Here is a 19,762-nt window from a genome sequence, read left to right as displayed (position 1 = left end):
AAAAGTTAAAGCTTACAAATTAAATAAGACCAATAGCCAGGTTTGTAAATGTCGGATCCATTTCCCACAATCATTTTGCTCATCAATATAGTGTCTCGTATTGGTCTGTTCTAGTTTGTTTATGTTTAGCGTACACCATCTTTTTATAATGCCAATGTGTGAAAAATTACGTAAACATGCAGTACGCGTTGTGTGGCAAGTACTCATTAGGCTATAGAATAAAATGGAAAAGAAAAAGATTAAAGGTGACTTCTTTTTCACTTGTTTTGGTATGAATAATAAAGACAACGTCAGACACCCATATCAAATCGTAAACATTATCCTTATTTACGATGGGTACGTGTATTTTTTGGTTCTATTGAGGACTAAAGATGTGTTCCCCATCTTATCTAGATAGATGCTTTTGGTTTTTACCTGTTTTTGGGGTAATGTGACTTATGACTATTGGAGTTCGATGTTCTTGGTTTGATGCATGGCATCCCTCTATTCTTTCTTGTAAATATGTTATTCTTTCTCAATAAAGGTCTCCACCCGCAATCCTTCATTGGAAAGTGAGGCTAAGAAGTGGTAGAAATGTGACTCATAATACTATCTTATGGCCAAAATGTTGTCTAAATGGAATTTTTACCTTCATTAGACAGAGACACGATATGTCAATTTGGTAGTCTTCCTTTCTTTCCTTCCGTCGTCTCCATGTTCACTTTACTAGCCCTTTTTATATTTTGTGTGGTTTTGGTCCATTAAAGAAACTAATGAAATTCAGCCGTTAAAATTTCTCCTGTAAGTAGTCTCTAAATTCTTTGCCACAAATTGGAACTTGCAAAAGACAGATATCGGTCGTCTGACCCAATAGATATTTACATGCATATATAAATAATGTGTGGCAATCTCTTCCTCTTTCAATTGTTTTTTGCACCAATAACGTGAAGAAAACAAAATGACAGTGTACTAAAGCGGGAATCTGCAGAAGAAATCGGTGCAAAATCTTTGTTTTCTCTTAGGTATTCTCCTTCTTGTTGATAGATCTGGATCTGTGTGGGATCCGTGTTTTTGCTGCTTGCGTCAGATTATACGAACAAGGTGGTTTCTGACTTTGATTTTCAAAACAACTAGATTTGAGACAATTTGGTGTTTGATAAAGAAAAGAGCCAGGAAGGGACGATAGAGAAGCAATAAAATATAATGGATGCAAATTCTACAAGTCTGATCCGGCAACACTTGGAGAATGAAGTCATCCACAATTTCATCCACCAAAAAACTGTGGAAGCAACTTCTTGCAAGTTGCAAAACATGTATATGGGTAATTGGCCAACAAGCTCAACTTAAAGTGATCTCTTGTTGGACAGTGATTGATGCCATGGCGTTTCGTACAGATGAAGGAGAAGAAGAGAGAGAGAGGAGAAGGGATTCCCCCCCCCCCCCCCCCCCTGCTATGCTCCTCTAGCTAACATTCTTCAGGCAAGAGGAGTGCTACAGCCATTGGAGGGCTGCCAAACTCAACAGGGGGAAGGGTCCACTTGGGAGAGGGAGTAAGAGGGGTAGTATAGATTAATGTTGTTAAGTGCAATAAAGCGAAGCTTAATGAAGCATAAGTATTAGGACAAAAAATATCTACTATATAATATTCATAAAAATAATGTCAAAATTTAAAAAAAGCAAAATAACTTGTAAATGAAGAAGCAATGTGCGGTAATCCCTTTTCTTTTGCTCTCCCTTGTCCTTTTTCTCTTCCTCCCTTTTCTTTTAAGGATTGGATCGACCTATTCACAAATACTACAGTAAAAAGAACAGTCTTGTATCAGAAGAAACCAGAATAGTTGATAAAATTAGAAGCTGCTATTGGCAACGATGGAAGTATAAAGAAACAAAAAAAAATGAAGTGTTTTGATAGCATATTCGGATGTGAACATTGAGCCAGCAAAGATTGAACAACCGTTTTGCATTAGTTTAATGTTTTCATGATGTTTCACCAAATAAAATTTACAAATTTTGCATTTGTTTCATGTTTTGATGGCGTTTTCCCAAATCAAGGAGAAGACGTTAGTTCTAGATTTTTAAAAAGAGGAACATGAGAGAAAAATAAGAAGACAAACCGGTTGACTGGTAGTGGCTGGCAATGAAGATGCATGAGGTTCGGAAGAGAGAACAGGATTCCTTACAAGACAACAAGAAAGTGATACCTACTCTTTGAGATCAGTGGTGTTCAAGAGTTGTTGGAAAGCAGAGAGTGGGAGAAACCGGTTGATCTGCGCTGGTTGGCTGTGATTTGCATTGAATGTTATGATGGTGGGTGGACTTAGGCGGCTTGTGAATAGAGAAGCCGGAGAAGATGCAAATCATGTTATGTACGTCGTCCGTGCATATGAAATTTTCATGTGTCATTTTAATAATGGCAATAAATGCCCATGAGTGATGCAAAAACAATTTTTTTGTAGGGACAACAAAAACCGCATAAAACAAGAAATTTGGGGATTCAAGAAAGTAAAATTTGTTAGTTGGTATATACATAACATTATGAGTAATATACTCATTTAAGCAGTAAAAAAAACTTTTTTGTTTTTTTGTGCGGCTCAAAGCGTTATCTCATTGTCTCATAAATATTTTAAAGAAATCTCAAAAAAAATATCTCATATTTATATTTATTGGTATCCTACACATCCATCCATTGTCTCATTATGTCATAAATATTTTACTTCATATGCTTTATTGTTTAGCATTATGTCATACATTGATCTGTTATCTCATTATTTCATAAATATTTTGGTGTCTCATAAACATTATCTCATACTTATGTTTAACATTAGTTTGTTATCTCATAAATCTTTTGTCATCTCATAAACACTATCACGTCTAAGTCACCGGAGTGCGGAGTGCGGGTGCCGGTGTGGGTGCGGGTGCAGGCACGGCACATCTTAAAAAATTTAGGTGCGGCGGTGCGGGAAGACTATTTATTATTATAATTATTAATATATAATAATAATATATATGACAAAATTATTTCTAAACCATAAAATTATTAAATATCAAAATCAAAATTACAATTTTCTCCATTCCTTTATTTCTTAATAAGGAGGTTAGGTTCCGGGTCTGAGGAAGGGGCGAAGCGTTCAGTAAGGAGGGTTATTCTTATAACAGTTTTGGTTTTGGATAAATTAAATTAGATCAAAATTCAAATCCAGACCCGAACTATATCACTCGCCCCACCGGTTCCCCTTCCTTGTCTTCCTCTTCCTCTTCCTCGTCTTCCTCTGTAATCTCTATCTCCCTCTTCCTTGCCCTCTCAGTCTCACATTCCACAAGTGAGCATCCACACAAAGAAGAAAAGGAAGGAGCAGTGGCGGCGGCTGCGTTGCAGCACAGCGGCGCTAGGTCTTCCTCCCGTCCTCACCTCTCTTCCTCCCTCTCCCATCCGTTTCCCCCTTTCCTCCCTCTCCCATCCGTTTCCCCGTCCTCACCTCCCTTCCTCCCTCTCCCATCCGTTTCCCCCTTTCCTCCCGTCCTCACCTCCCTTCCTCCCTCTCCCATCCGTTTCCCCATTTTCTCCCGTCCTCACCTCCCTTCCTCCCTCTCCCATCCGTTTCCCCCTTTCCTCCCGTCCTCACCTCTCTTCCTCCTTTGCTCTCCCTCTCCCTTTCCCCCAGATCGTCCCTTTTTAAAGTTTTTCAACCGTCTAACCAAAGTTGTTTGCTTTAACATGATGGGCAATTAAAGGAAAAACAAAGAGAAAAGGTAATGAGCATTTTGTCATCTAACATTAGTTCACACTTTTTTTTCATTGTCGTTCCATCAACCATTTGCCTGTTTCAAATGAACAAACCTTGTTAAATGGTTTTGTGACTCAAGATAACTAGAGACACCATTCAAATTGACGACCTTTGTTAGATGAAAGAATGGGCTGAAGCCCCTATGAGGTCATTTGATTGCTGTCCACTTGGACAAGACAGACAGGACGTTCTGTCCATTACACCACTATCTTATTCTGATGGACAATGGTGTTCCTTGTCCACCGTTTGATGATTTTAAGAACAGAACACTATGTTCTTTTTGTCCAACGTTTGTTTCGTATGTGTCTGTTCTGTCTATTCTGTCCGTCTTGTCTGACGTTTGTTTTTGTCTTGTCTGATCTATCTGTTCTGTTCGATGTTTAATTCTGTCTGACGTTTGTACTGAAAGAAACCTTCAATTTCAATATCTCCTTTATTTATTTCCAAAGTATTTTATTTACAAATACAACTTCATCAGCAATAAATAAGAAATAACAAAAAACTTAAAAGCCTTTTATCAGGAAGCAATACAAAACGCCAGTGAACAAAGGGAGAAACATTCACATCACATTGGAAGAGTGTGCGCCCTTCAGCTTAGTTCTAAAAGTATTTCAAAATGAACTCTTCTTGTAAGAAGTATTTCAAACAAAAACAAACATCTCACAATTTTTCCCATCAATGTTAACAAGTATTAACAAGTATCGAATAATTACAAAAGTATCCGACAGATGAAGCAAGGATTATTACATCAACTGTAAAAGCAAAGTACAACATTGACATATTCGCCTGTCTCACCACTACTAATGAACTAAAACACCATGGTCCCGTACAAATTGTTTAAAATATTCAATTGTTGTAAGTCATAAAACAAAAACAATTATAACAACTTGTTAGATAACTAGTCTTTTGTCCTGCACACTACTCTTCTCATCGAAGTCTTCCCATCGAAGTCATGCAATACTTGAGAAGATGCATCACCCATCCATTGCCAGCTGAAAAATATAGAAGTTAAGCAGAGTAAGGGCAGTTAAATAGTCCAACAGTAAATTCATGTTGTCTTGTGGGAGGCCTGACCATTAACATAACTAACACCATCAGGAGGATGAAGGTGGTATAGTTCCTTTTTTCCAATACAATTGTTCAGCCACTGTTATTAGGTAACCGTTAATGCCAATTTAAAAATATTTGGTATGAGAAGTAGCTGAAAACAACAACTCATTTAGTCTTAGTTTGGTCTCCTAACCCTGCAATGGTGATCAAACCCATCGACACAACGATCACAACTCCTGCAGTGCTTGCTGTGCTTTTTCACCTGCAACATTTTAACTTGGAGGTCAATTATGCCTACCATGTATTCAAATACAATGATGCACTTAAACTAGAAATCATAGTTCTGACAATTCGTAGAAGGGTTGACTGTTTCAATTGGAGACACAAAAACACATATCCATGAATTTTTCCTTGTTAAACAAAATTTAATTCGTGAAAGACAAGGCATTTATTCTATTTCTAATTGTCCTGTTTTGTCACTGTGAAAGTGAAGGATAAGCATAGTATTCACGGCGACCCGGTTTCCCACGAAGAGGCCTAAGAAGACGTAGAAGAATACTACCAAGAAAATGTAAATTGAAATCCCCAACATCTGAAGAGACGAAATATTAAATGATTAGAGATTTACTGAATTGGATGTTTCAGATTTGCCAATCTGTCGAGATACTGTGAGAAGTTGATCACCTGAAGGGGATGAAGAGGAAGCTGCCACCCATGGCGTCTCATGGCTCTGTGAGGGAGAGGGAAAAAGAGACTAATAGGGGGAAAGGCGTTCGATTCATAAACTCTTCAGGTGGGGATCAGAGTTCCACTTCATAGCTAGTTACGCGACGGTTTCGGGATCAAGGTTCCTTTCTGAGGAACGGATACCTACACCATAGCCATTTTGCCAATGGTGGTGGGCCTTTTGAATAGCTGAGACAATGAACTCCAATGGTCACTTCCCTGTCTGCTCCTCCTCAGGCGGAGCAGAGGAGGCGCGGCGACGGTTCCTCAAGTGGAGCAGAGGACTCTGTGACCTCGACTAGAGGAGGACGATTGCTAAGGCAGAGCAAATGAGTCTGCGACGTCAAGAAGAGGAGGTGTGACGACGATGCTCAGGGCCGCTGCGAATGCTCTCCTCTTTCTGAAGATCGAAAATTCGTCTGATTAGGGCACCCAAATCTGTCAGAGAGGGGAAGGGCGAGGGGCAGGTAGGGGAAGGGAAGATTAACAAAAACGAAAAAAAAAAAGGAAATGCTCACCTATTTCTGTTCGACGAAAGGTAGCATAGGGGCCGAGAAGGGCTAGGGCAGCTTGACGGTGGAAGGGCTAGGGCAGCTTGACGGTGAAGACGGGGCAGAGACGGAGGAGAAAGGCAGCACAGAGAAGGAGGAGAAGGAGAGAAAGACGAAGGGAACAGGCGCAGAGATGGAGGAGAAAGGCAGTTCAGGGGCGGAAATGGAGGAGGAGAGAAACGCAACTGGTCGAGGGCTGGAGGTCGAGGCTCGTGGTCGTCGGGGCAGGAGAGGGAGCGGGAGAGGAAGTGTTCTCTCTCGTCCGTTCCGAGGGTAAGCTCGGAACGGAAGGGGACAGGAAATCTATTTATACTTGTGTCCAGCTGTTCATTGTGTCCAGCCTGTCCGGTGGACAACGTTTGACGAAAAATTTGAGTAGAGAGGACACGCCTGTCCTGTTTTGCATGTCCTGTTACCATCAAACGACCTCTAAGGGTATGGAATCATGTTTCTTTGGCTGCACGGTTAATGCACACTGTTAACAATATGCCTGAGTTTTGGAGCTGGTTTTTTAGTAGATATATGTCCCGTGGGAAGAGCCAAAACCTTGGAAAGGTTCTTGGAGCTGGGTGTGCTTGGGTTTTGGTTGGAAGCCTAGAGGTAGGCTCGAGATTGAGCATGAAATTTTGGGTTGATAACTCGAGTGGGAATATCTTGGTCAATGGCCTATCATGGTAACAATATGCCGTTATTTGGGGAGACTTAAGCACGAATGTTGCTGAAGGAAAACAGAAGTACAGCGACAGCAGGGTGGGGGTTGGGTGTAGAGGACAGGCTCAATAATGTTCAGTTAACTAATGCAGAGGACAAATTAGGCTGGAGGGCTGGTGTGGTGAGGAATCTCAAAGCAGTGGACATTTGGGAGTCTTGTAGGCAGAAAGAAAATGAAGATAGCTGGAGAACGACGATATGGAGAGCACAAGCTCCAGCTCGTTCTTGCCTAGTTCGTGTATTTAGCCGGCGCTAACAGGTTATCAACTCAAGACAGATGGAAACGAACGGGCCTAAGTTGTAAAAACGGCGTTTTTTAAAAAAAAGCGTGTATTAAACGCCAAAAACATCTTCACCGAATAAAACGGGAATAAGATGCTCTTTTTCAAAAAAATGGTAAAAAATAAAAAAACGCGTATAAAACCTTTTATACGTGTCTTACACGTTTCTTAAAGACGTGCGACCAGTTTAAAAAAATGGCATAGCATGTAATATTTATAAAACATTTGGTTTCTTTTAAACCTGATCGGTCCTTTCAATGGCAAAAACGTATTTTTACATAGGAAAAGGGGGTTAAAATCAATTCCTTTCCTCCTTCTCTTGATTCCTTTTCCTCCTTGCCTCTCTTCCTTAAGCCGAACGTTTTTCTTTGGAATGCATCTGCTCATTCAAAAATAGTGACGAGGAAAGTCGGAGACAGACTAGCGGTGACGGTGAGGGCTGTTGCCAGGAGGCTGATAGGAATCGCCGGTGGGTAGAAGATTTTTCCAGCAGTCATCGATTATTTTCCCCTTTTCTTGTTGCATTTGATCATTGATTAGTGAAAATGCTGGAGGGAACAGATTGCAATTTTTTTATGGCATTTCTTCTCTAAGTCATAGTAAATTTGAAGAGATGAAGAAGCTGTCATTTCACTAAAATTATCACAGCCTACGTACTGCCACTGTTTGTTAGCAGTAGTACTCGGTATACTTGTTGAGGTAGAGGCTGAAACTAATATGCATTTTATATGTATTGACATGCATCAATTTGCTATATGATTTTTTTGCTTATTTACTCATTTTTCAATGTTTTTTTAATTTCTCATTTACTTTATTTTTATATAATTATCATGATTATTTATTTACTTTTTAAAAATTTGCCGTCTTTTTCTCGTTTTATTCTCGAGATATATAACTTTACCATATTATACCTTTTTTGTTTTTATTGTATAATATCCGTATACGTTTTTTGTAACAATGATACTAACTGATGTGTGTTATGTAACGCAAACGAAAAGAATATAGGGCACTTTGTTTTGAAATGTAAAATTGCAGTCTGGCATGTGAGAAGATAGTGAAGTGGTTTTGGAGGATTCGAACTCCCAGGCTGGGGGTGACTGAGTAATTCATAGAGTGGCATAAAATTAAACTGAGGCGAAGATGGCTTGCTTGATGCTAGAGGGCCACTTTCAATGTTGTTATCTGGAGATTATGGACCGTCAGGAACTGGGTTATGCATCGAAACTGGGGAAAATGTGATATTAATATGTGTTGCGATTTTATTTGGAGGGCGTGTAAAGATGTATATATGGCTATAAAATGGAGTGAGATTGAGAAATCTCTAGTGGATATCTGGCGGGCCACTAGTATGATATGTGGAGTGGACGCCGTTGTCTACAATAGCAGACTTACCTCACATGGTATCGATTGGGGTGGGGAAGATGAAAAAATCCCTTTTTGTCCGCAGGCACCTGTCAATGAGGGGCCAAGAAATGTTATCGGAAGTTCTCTCAGCAATGGAGGGTCAGGATCATGCAGAATTTGGTATTCTAGAATGAGCCCTTCTCCAATTAGAAGGTGATGTGGGTGATCTGGTGGTGAAGATTAACGATGTTGCTTGGAAGCGAAGGATGAGGGCCTTAACTGAAGGTCGCAGGGCATGGCTGGAAAGTAGATGGAAATCTATCGAACAAAGGCAATTGACGATGAGACTTTGAGATGAGGTGATAAGTGAGGAGGGACTGATAACAAGTATGAAAATGGGTAGGTGTACTTTTTGGTTCTTTTGAGGGCTAAAGATGTGTTGCCCATCTTCTTTTTATTGTCATGACAAAAAGGCGTAACTGAAAATTTTGTAAAGCATCGAAGAAGGACCTATAATCAAAAGAAGTTGGTGTCTCATCATCATATTCTTCTTCAATTGGTAAAATTGCAGATGAGTATTTGCATGTAGCATATCATCGATCTCTACCTTTAATGTATTGCTGGATTTTTGAACTTGGATGCATGACATCATATGTGACCACACCAAGAATGGTTTGATTTCTATAATCCGTGTGGTGGAGAAACCAGAGTTTAAAAACTGACCAGCTCAACCCGGTGACTTGGGTGACTCAGCTGGGCTCACCCTCCTACTGAGTCAACCCAGTAGGTTGACTCGTTTTACTTTATTTTACATTATTTTACTCCAAATTATAGTTGATAATGTTAAGATATAAGTTCTATTTGTTCCCAGAAGATATAAGATATAAGTTATATTTGTTATTTTTATTAAAGGTACAAGTTCAGTTTGTTAAAAATCAAGCAATATTTGAGTTTTCTTAATGTCTTTGCATTTGACATGCTAAATTGCAACAATTCATGGAGGATGAACTAAGTTGTGATTTTACTTTTTGTTAGTTTGACTTTTTTTTTAATCATATAAGTGAAATTAAGCCATTTTACAAACCTTTTATGTTCAAAAGACAGGTTATACATTTTTTTTTTAAAAAAAAAAAGAACAGCCCCTAGATTCAAACCTCTCTTTTTACCATTAAGAAGAACCTGTTTCAGTTGCATCTCGTAAGGGATTCTAACAACTGCTCCAATTAAGATAACCCAGTCCGAGTCACCAAGTTGACCCACCGAGTCATGAGTTGAGAACAGTTGAGTCCAGCCCGAGTCATGAGTTGATAACATTGCTGAAGTTTAAAGTTAGTCGTATATGAACCATAAAAGTTAAGATGTTTGATGGAGTAATGAGGAAGGTCGATGACCATAAAATGCCGAATGATTCTATTAGACTTTCAAATGAACATTAGTCGTTATAAAAGGAGAGAGAAAAGGTGACTTTACACATTAAAAGGAAGTACCGTATTCGGTGGAGCCGCAACTAGGCAAAGATTAATAATGATCACTAGAAGCACTGCAAAATTAATTTGCTAACGAAGCGTGATAATGAGAAAGGAATAGCAAGTAAGGTGCATAATTCAGTATGGTAAAGATGACTCTAGATAGATTGAAGGATGATAAAAGATATGGTAGTTCTGAATATATATGAAAAGTCATGGCATGTCAGTTTTACAGTGCGTATACACACACACAAAGAAAGAGAGTTTTCTCTTGTGGAACTTAGAACACTAAACATGTGTCTTAGGGCAGCGACTCACGTCCTGTGGGGCTGCCCCCATAAAACTGAACCCAGAAACACCTAGATCCAACATGCCTCATACAACTGAGCGTAGAAACACCTAGATCCAACATATAAATGTAAGATTTCAAATGGAATCCCCACCAATCTCTGCTCCATCATGGTCTCATATTGTTTGCCTCTAAACGCATAACAAACTTAAAAATAATAAAAGGGAAATATATCAACCGGCAGTACCAGCAAGTGTTGCACATATAAATATTGTTAAATAAGTGCACTCTAGCTAAATTTTCAAGATCAGTCAATGGGCAGTGCTACTGACTATGACGACGACAGATAACTAAACCACTGACCATCAATAAATCTAGCGACGATTATTTTAAGCAGGCACATGTCTTATGCAGCAGATCGAGCGACATGGCCAGCCTCGCCTCGGGAAATGAAGGAGACCTTTTCTCGCTGGCATGAAGAGTATGGCCCTGTCCTGATACTCCAATTGAGTTGCCGCCGCATGCTGGTTGTGAGCAGTTGAGAGATGGCCAAGGAATGTTTCACCACCAATGACCTCAAATTAAGCGGAATGTGAGCAGCCCGGCGCTATCGCTTTGCGACTCTGGCTGCTGCCTCTCTTTTTCGCGTCCATCTCCGTGGTTTTCGGAGACTCGAGATGCCGGAATGGAAGAAGAAGTGGTTGCTGATGCTTGCTCTAAATATCGTGGGTTCTGACGTTCTGTTGTTCCCGTCCGGGCTCAACTGACGGACAAGGGCACAAATCAATGGGTTGGGATTACTGAAGTTATTAGTCAAATTTATTTATTTATATATGATGCTTCATTAAATTATATATATATATATATATATATATATATATATATATATATCATTGTAACATATATCTTTTATGGATATTATACGGCAAAAAATTTCTTCAACGTAATATGGCAAAATTGTATATCTCAAGAAAATCTTGATAAATTTTAAAAAAATTTAAAACATTTAATAAATACTAAAAATTATAAAAAATAAATATCATGAAAAATACGAAAGAAAACGCATATAAGCTGTGCATGGCCAAAGAAGTTACAGACGTGTTTTTTTAATTAGACGCGTTTTGTTTTTTTAATTAGACGTGTTTTTTGTGACAATTATATATATATATATATATATATATATATATATATATATATATATATATATATATATATATATATATATAATTTGAAAGGGCATCATATATATAAACAAATAAATTCAACAAGCCAATGGGGAAGCATGGATATAGGAAAAAAGAAAAAAAGTGTTCAGATAAATGTGGTTGCCGCCAAATGAGGTTTATTTTTCCATCACCAAAGTAAGCTTAGTTGGTGAAAAGGAAAAATATTTTTTAGTTTTGTATATAGTTGTAATTATATTGAAAACCAAAATTATAACTATACTAAAAACTCAGAAAAGATTAAAAAAAATTAATTACGCTTTGACTGGCTCATTTAATTGGCCAAATATAGAAAAGTAAATCTGTGTACGACTCCTTTTGCCACTTCAAATCTACTGTGAACACAACACAAAAGAAATGTTAAAGAGTATCAGTCTTATTTTCTGAAAAGTAACCAGTAAAAAGCAAATAAATACTACCATGTAAGTAAAATTCCCTTAATTCCTTCTCATTCTCCTAAATTTACGGGCACATCTTGGGATGAAGAGGCAAAGTCGTCTCTCGATTGGGAAAACAATTTGTCTCCAGCCCGAATTCCGGTCCACTTGTCCCAAACACAGACAAAGTCATCAATGGTTGAAATCAAAAAATAGACCGTGCAAGTAAATAAACTTTCTAGCATCATGTTCAATCCAAGGATGGCCAGGATGCAACTAGCTTGTCGTGTATGCATGCCTTCTAAACAGACAAAGCAAACAAATACCAATTGCTATCTTAGTGAACATTTCATAATTCTAGCTCGCTCATCAACTATATACTATTTATTATTTGACTAAATACAAGCAAAAATCCAACAATTAACTCAAACGAGATATGCTCAAATCATATTTCAAGACGTCTCAAAATCAAAACAAAAGATGATCCTGATATCGTATCAAACTTAAATCTTTTAAGTACAATACAAAATTAGTTTCAGGAACAACAAATGCTCTGCCATGAAAAGATGATTTGTGCTATATATAAGCCACCAGGCAAAGAAAATGCTATTTTCTGCCAATTCCATTTGGTTATGACGCAGCCCTGATATCGTTCCCTGTTGTTGGCCAATCTATTGCTTGCTTTTTTCACGTTGAGCCTGGATGGTACTGATTAGCCCATTCAACCATTAGCATTTCCAAGAGTTATCATTTGGGATGCACAACAAGTCAAGCCAGATCAAGCTCGTCGAAATTTGACTTGTTTATGAACTAGGCCAATTCGAGTTCAAATGTAAGCTTGAAATGTTATAAAAGTCGAGTTCGAGTTGTAAGAGCTCAACCCAGCTCAACCATAAAATAAATATTAAATTATAATGAAAAAAATAGTTACACAAGTAGCAACTAAACGAGTTAAAAGAAGCAAGTTAACATAAACGAGTTAAACGAGTTAAACGAGTCAGATTTGAGCTTGATGTTGGGTGCACACCCATGTACATGCAACTCGGCCTAGGCTTTTCCTTCCTCAACTCCTTGACTCCAAAATTGTTCATACGTGAAAGCGTGGAGCCAGCGGCCAAAATTGCTGTCACCTTGGCTTTCAACTAGCATGTTCCTTCTCAACCACCCGAGTCCAAAAGTACAACTCCTCTTAAATACCTGTCCGTGGTGCCAGGGGATCAGAACTACCCACCATGGCTTTCAACTAGCATTTTTCATGCTTCAACTACTCGAATCCAAAAGTCTAACTCCTCTTGAATAGGTGTTCATGGTGCCAGGGGACCAAAACTACTGCCACCATGGCTGTCATCTAGAATGTTTCTGCCTCAACTACTCGAGTCCAAAAGTATAACTCCTCTTAAATACCTGTTGGTGGCGCCAGGGGACTGCCGTCACCATGACATTCAACTAGCATGGGTTGGATGTACCAATTGTGGTATTCTTACATTTTGACCGGTGCAGCCAGAAGGCAGTGAAACTCTTTCCATGTTTGTGGTGTCGGATTTTATCCGTTGATTGAAGTGCTTGCCTTCAAAAGATGGATCGTCACCATGAAAGGGGTCATCACCTAGGAGTTGGACGTCTTCCTTGGCCGTTGCGTGGAGGAACATCGCCAGAAAAGGAAGTTCACCTCTGATTACAGCAGTCATGACTTTAATGACACGTTACTTTCTCATTTCAAGAAGGATGAAGGTAAGAATCGGGCAATTAAATCGGGTGTCACAGTAACATTGAATCCCATTTTGGCAGTTTGGTTTAAAGAAAAACATGACGCTTCCACCATTAAAAAATTGATATCTTAGATGACGTCCATTTTTTTTATTACTATAGAAACATGTTGAACTAAAAAAAAAAATATTATAAAAACATGTTAAACTGAGAAAATGACTTTGTGTATGTTTTCTATCAAAAGATCCTTAAAATGACTTTGCTATTGTTGAGTTATTCTGCCTCAAACTTTGGGATATAGATTTATTGAACATTATGTTACAAGGTTTCGTGAATATGCTCCAATTTTTAAGCAGTTTCACTAATCAGTAATGATTTGTGGTTGGTGCAGAACAGCCTCTAAAAAATCAGTTCTAGGGATGGCTACCCAACAATGTTGAAGATCAAATAATATGTGAGGGATGTACATATATACATGAGAAAGAAATATTTCATTATTTTTTTTATAGAAAAAGCTGATAATGAAATTGCCATGTCCACAAGGCTAGGGGGAGGGGCAGTTATTTGGACTAAGTAATTTATAAGGTGCGAGGCTCACTTATACGATAGCTTGTATCTACTTCTTGCAATATTTGCATGCAAAAGTAAGGTCTGTATCCCCAAAACGAGTGAAAAGTTAAAGCTTACAAATTAAATAAGACCAATAGCCAGGCTTGTAAATGTCGGATCCATTTCCCACAATCATTTTGCTCATCAATATAGTGTCTCGTATTGATCTGTTTTAGATTGTTTATGTTTAGCGTACACCATTTTTTTAGCATGCCAATTTGTGACAGATTAAGTAAGCATGCAGTACGCATTGTGTGGCAAGTGCTCATTTGGCTACAGAATAAAATGGAAGAAAAAGATGACAGATGACTTCTTTTTCTCTTTTTTTGTTGCACTTGCATAACTAGATAAGGAGATCTATCATCCGCCATGGTTGTTGTGGAAAGCAACAAGAAGATTGGAGTGGTATATAATTCGAAGGTCTAAATTTATGGTGGGGTCATATATCCATAATTTGGGTCAAATATCCATAATTTAATGCTATAGTGGAACGAACCCGAGTATGTTACTATCATAGATCGAGAATGCTGGCTAGGAAAATGCTCATATATCCAATTGCAAATCTGGTAACATGCACTGTGCATAAACTGGGGCATGTAATGACCAAAATAACTTTGATAAAGTAAAAGGAAAAAAAAAAGATTTTTGATAAAAAAATTATGAAAAGGTTAAAAGTCTAAAATACACATATCTCTATTAAAAATTTCTCAAATACCATAATTTTTTTTTTCAGTGTACACTCCTAGGCACACAACTCAATCTCAATTAAAGTGTACGTGATTATATACTGCGGGTCAAGCTCGACGGCTTTGCAGGTGGTTACGTCAGGTCAGGTCAGGCCGACGTCCCAGGCCTAGACTGGATTAAATGGCAGATGCATGCACAGACTCAGCAGTCCATACGGTCCTAAATGTGGGGTCACTAGACAGTTTAAATTTATTGTTCATTTGTTTGTTTGCTTAGTTAAAAATTGCTCAGACAGGCTTTTATGAAGGCCGCTTCAAGCTTGAAAGCCAGCGGAGGAGAATTCTCATGGATAATGCAGTAACAAAAAAATGTAATTTCTTGCTTTGTTACTTTTTATTTTCAATTTTACTAATTTTTTGCCCTTTGGTTTTGATAGTTTAAAAGGTATGAATTTTAATTTGATCAATTAATTCACAAGAAATTCTCATGACTTCGATTCTCACTCGATTTTCTGATCAATCTTTTCGTTAGCCGATTCATTCGATTCAAGCAACTATTCAATTCTAAAACAGATTCATCACCTTCGTTTCAAACCTCATGTGCTTGAACAACAGCCCACTACTAACTAGTGGACATATGTGTCTTACAAAGAGCCGTTAATATATCCACTGTCATATATTTGTTAAGAATATTCAAATTGAAATTTCTCGCTGTCTTCTTGTTGTAACAAAACAGATTCCTTAGCATATAGAAAATAATCTAGAGAGTGTGGCGTGCTATCTTTCTATTTTAGGTTTTATTAAGCTTAGGTTCATGACGAGGGGCTGGTCGAAAATTATATATAGCTGCACCTGCAGGCATTCTTCCCTGTGCATCAGATCGAGAAACATGGCCCTCCTAATTCCATCCCCTGAAACATTGACAACCCCCGTCCTCACCGGTGCCTGTTTCTTGTTCATGTTCCTTTTCATGTTCCAATCGATGTTCATGAAGAGAAAAGGCGCTGCACCTCAGCCCCCTATGCCTACAGGATGGTTGCCAGTTATTGGCCACCTGCACCTCCTCTCCTCCAAACCTCAAGTTCTTAAGGCAACCTTCTCACGCTGGCATGAAGAGTATGACCCTGTACTCATGCTCCAGCTGGGGCTGCTTGTGAGCAGCTGGGAGATGGCCAAGGAGTGTTTCACCACCAACGACCTCGCCTTCAGCAACCGGCCGCTCTCTGCCGCCGCCAAGTACCTGGAAAGTGTGAGCCTGATATGCTTTGACGCTTGCATGTTTGCTCTTCGTTCCAGCTATATGTTCAATAGATCCCGCTTAAGAAGAAATGATTTAGGAAATAATATATATATTCTGCTATTCAAATTTGAATTTGATCAATTTAGTGCAACGGCTTCGAGTGAGAGTTGGTAGGCAGCTAATCTCTATTTTCTGCACAGGTAGCAACTTTCTTGATTGCAAGTTAAAGCACAAAGAAATTATACCCTTCATCTTAAAAAAAAAACATGGAATGGAATGGGAGCCTCCATTCTCAAGGGCCAAGGGCCATGCGTCTCTCCCACTCATCTCACACTGAATTTGATCATTATATTATATTTATAATTTGGTACTTTTTTTTTGTAGTTATATTATTTTTGTAATTACATGTAATTATCTTTCACTTTCATGCTTTTCAGTCGATGATGACTGCTGCAAAGGACAGTACTACAGCGGCAATGATCCGAACCATGTACTTGCTGCTACTTCATCCCAATGCAAAGAGAGACTCGTAAATGAGTCCGACCTTAAGAACTTGGTGTATTTGCAAGCAGCCTTCAAGGAAAGCCTACGCATAGGCCCACCTACGCCTCTGCTAGCACTGCGAGAGTCCATAGAGGATTGCCAGGTCGGCGGGTTCTGTGTTCCAGCTAGCACTAGGCTAATAGTCAACTTGTAGAAGATACATCATGATCTGCGGGTTTGGACTGACCCAGACGAGTTTCAACCTGAGCGGTTTATAGGAAGTAACGTGGACGTGCATGGGAAGCACTTCCAGCTTCTCCCATTCGGATCGGGTCGGAGGATCTGCCCAGGCATCTCATTCGCGCTCAGCATAGTGCACATTGCCCTTGCCCGTCTGCTCCAAAGCTTTGACATGAAGCTCCTTCCAGCCGACTCCTCATTTGATGATGATAATCCGATCGGGCATGGCACCATCTTAAATGTGCTATTGGCCCCGCCCCGCATATGCCGCAAGCATTGTATGGCTAAGGAGTAGTTTGACAACAGAAAAATTTTGGTGCTGTTCTATGAACATGCTTAAAAGAATCAAATAATTCATAAATATCATTATAAATGCGTTATGAATCTGCTTCATTTTTTTGAACCGATTCATGGGATAGTAACAATATATTGCTGTTGTCAGACTTGTGAGGATCACAACATTATTGGGCTTTACTTGGAAGTTCATTGTAATTCATAAAGAGCCTGATCTCTTAAGTACTTTGTTTTCAATATTTTTATGATTGAATAAATGAAAGGGAATCTATTTTAAGAATAGAAGTGTGGTCATGAATTAAGGGAAAATGGTTTTAATGAGGATAACTGGCCTAAGGGAAAAGAGTTGCACAACAGGCAGAGGCCGAGCAGGGTCCAGCAGGTTTAATGAGGAGTGGACCTTGGTCCTGGGTTCAGCCATAGAAGCTGCCAAACCATGAATTAGATTGTACACCCCTAGCATATGATAGGCCGAGGGCCAAGCCTTTATTTTTTTGAAAAAAATGGTTTTTTTTAAGTAAAACTGTAAACATGGCCGAGGAACTCTCTAAAATGTCAAAGATATTAATAAAAAAAAACATGAAGTATTCCATCTAAACAAATTCCTTTTCTGTAGCACTGGCGGCCTTATTATTTCTGCATAAAAAGATGTTGACGTTGACGAGGGGATCTAAAATCAGCGGTTCAAAAAATCTATTGTTTGAAGTTAAAAAAATGAAATGGGGTCAGACTTCAAATCCATGGGTATGAGATCTTCAGTCATCTTCTATCACTACATATCTCAAATCTGAGATAAACATGCAAGTTCATTTATTTTCAGTCATTATCCTTTTTCTTGAAAAATAATTAGAAAAGTAGGACAGGCACATGTACATCAGTGTACAAAAGAAGGATGAAACGCTATGTAGATGAGATAGAAAGGACTATTCTAAACTAATATTGATCCATGAACAACATTATTAGCCACTAATTTCTTCTTCTCATTTATGATTACAGTACCCAAAACCTTTGAACGATCATTTGGTAATGACAACAGTCACATACTCTCTCTTGTATTTGTCTCAAGAATTAGGGTAGATTCATGAAACATGGTTAATGAATCAGCCACAAGTTTTGGGACAGATACAGAGTGTCATTGTTCTTATAGTCAAATAATCTTGGATCATTTGTCCACGGTAATAGTGTTACTAATTGACGAATTTGCTCTGAAGATATATAGAGACATTCATGAAATATTGTAACATAGTATCATAAATCTGCACTGATCTTCGAGGCAAATTTTTGGTCCAACAACAGGTTGTTTCCATTGTGAAGTGCCTCCTACGGGACCATGTGACATCCATAACATGTTTCTATTGTTCAGTGATTATGCATCATAGTTTAGGGTGGATTCATTAAACATTATGTTGTTGGGTTGCATGAATATGCCCTAATTTTTGGGCAGTTTCACTAGACAGTAACAATTTGTTCCTAGTACCAAACCACCTCTAAAAGATCGGTTCTAGGAATGACTGCCCAACAGTGTTGAAGATCATCAAGTCATGCAATCAGGTGGATATATATAGTTATATGGGAAAGAAATATTTCATTATAAATGTTTGATAGCAAAAGCTGATAATCAAATTGTCATGTCCACATGGGAGGGGGACTAGTTAGTTGGACTAAGCAATTTATAAGTTGCAATGCACATATACGATACATGATTTAACTTAGTTTTGGATCTACTTCTTGCAATATTCATAAGCAAAAGTAACGTCTGTATCCCAAATATGAACGAAAAGTTAAAGCTTATAAATTTAAAAAGACCGATACCCCTGTTTGTAAATATTGGATCCAGTTCCCCCAATCATTTTGCTCATCACTATTGTGTCTCGAATTGGTCGATATAACTTAACTCATATATACGGAGAGGGCAGTGCAAAGCCCAGGCACAACTCATGACGGGCCACCGAACGTAACCCAACCAGAGCTTAGCTTCAAGACGATGGCCTGATCGACCTGAGCAGGTAGGACAGGTCCTTCATCAAAAGCACTATGGCCCAATTAAATTTGATGTTATTAGCAAAAAGTAAGAAATAAAATTTTGATTATTTCTGAGCATTTTGACCAAATTAGTCTGGTGATATTAGCAAACACAATAAGTAAAATGTTGTTGATAATGTAAAGTGCTTAACGATAGAATATTTTCAGATTATTTCTTACGTTGCATGCGATCTATATGTAATGATAGTTTAAAGTCTCTGAAATAATTAAATATCATGAACCTGCTTCTCAAGTTGTTTAATTTCATAGGATTGATGTAAATTGCACAACACAAGGGACTTCTTTTTCAGTTCTTTTGGTGCCGAGAAAGAAAAAAAATATCACACATCCATCTCAAACTATAAATGTTATCCTTAAGAAATTTTGATCGTTTAAAGGAATTAAAGACCAACTACTTCTGGACTTTCGTAACATAAATTATGAAAGTTTGTCTGTAGGGTTTAGATCGGGTTGAGTTGTCTGACAACCCTTAATGGCCCCTTGACAATGAAAGGCAGATTCTTATTTTTTAAAGTCTTTGAGCTAGATTCATGGAATGCAGTACGCAAACTATAACGCTCGTCTTTTGTAGGTGGGCTGGATCGGGTCTAGATCCGGACACAAACCCACCCGTGTGGGGCCCAATGCCTCTTCTCCCTCGCCTTTCTCTCTTCTCCCTTGTCTTCCTCCCGGTTCATC

General features: G+C 38.5%; 1 protein-coding gene across 1 annotated transcript; it reads left to right on the top strand.

Moving 5' to 3' along the window:
* Positions 1-15,673: 15,673 nt before the first annotated feature.
* LOC116253175 (xanthotoxin 5-hydroxylase CYP82C2-like) lies at positions 15,674-17,238 on the top strand. Its single transcript, XM_031627948.1, has 2 exons — positions 15,674-16,033; positions 16,462-17,238. Exons 1-2 carry the CDS (start codon positions 15,674-15,676, stop codon positions 16,555-16,557), a joined length of 456 nt encoding a protein of 151 aa, XP_031483808.1. The 3' UTR covers positions 16,558-17,238.
* Positions 17,239-19,762: the final 2,524 nt, after the last annotated feature.

The sequence above is a fragment of the Nymphaea colorata genome, chromosome 4, assembly GCF_008831285.2.
Source record: "Nymphaea colorata isolate Beijing-Zhang1983 chromosome 4, ASM883128v2, whole genome shotgun sequence".
Classification (NCBI taxonomy): domain Eukaryota; kingdom Viridiplantae; phylum Streptophyta; class Magnoliopsida; order Nymphaeales; family Nymphaeaceae; genus Nymphaea; species Nymphaea colorata.
The sequence above is the reverse complement of the archived record's forward strand: the minus strand, read 5'-3'. Positions and strand labels throughout refer to the sequence as shown.

Excerpts from the sequence above, each read along its gene's own strand:
- LOC116253175 (XM_031627948.1), top strand. The coding sequence starts at position 15,674 with ATGGCCCTCCTAATTCCATCCCCTGAAACATTGACAACCCCCGTCCTC. Across the intron at positions 16,034-16,461 it reads CCGCCAAGTACCTGGAAAGT|TCGATGATGACTGCTGCAAA; the intron begins GTGAGCCTGATA and ends CATGCTTTTCAG.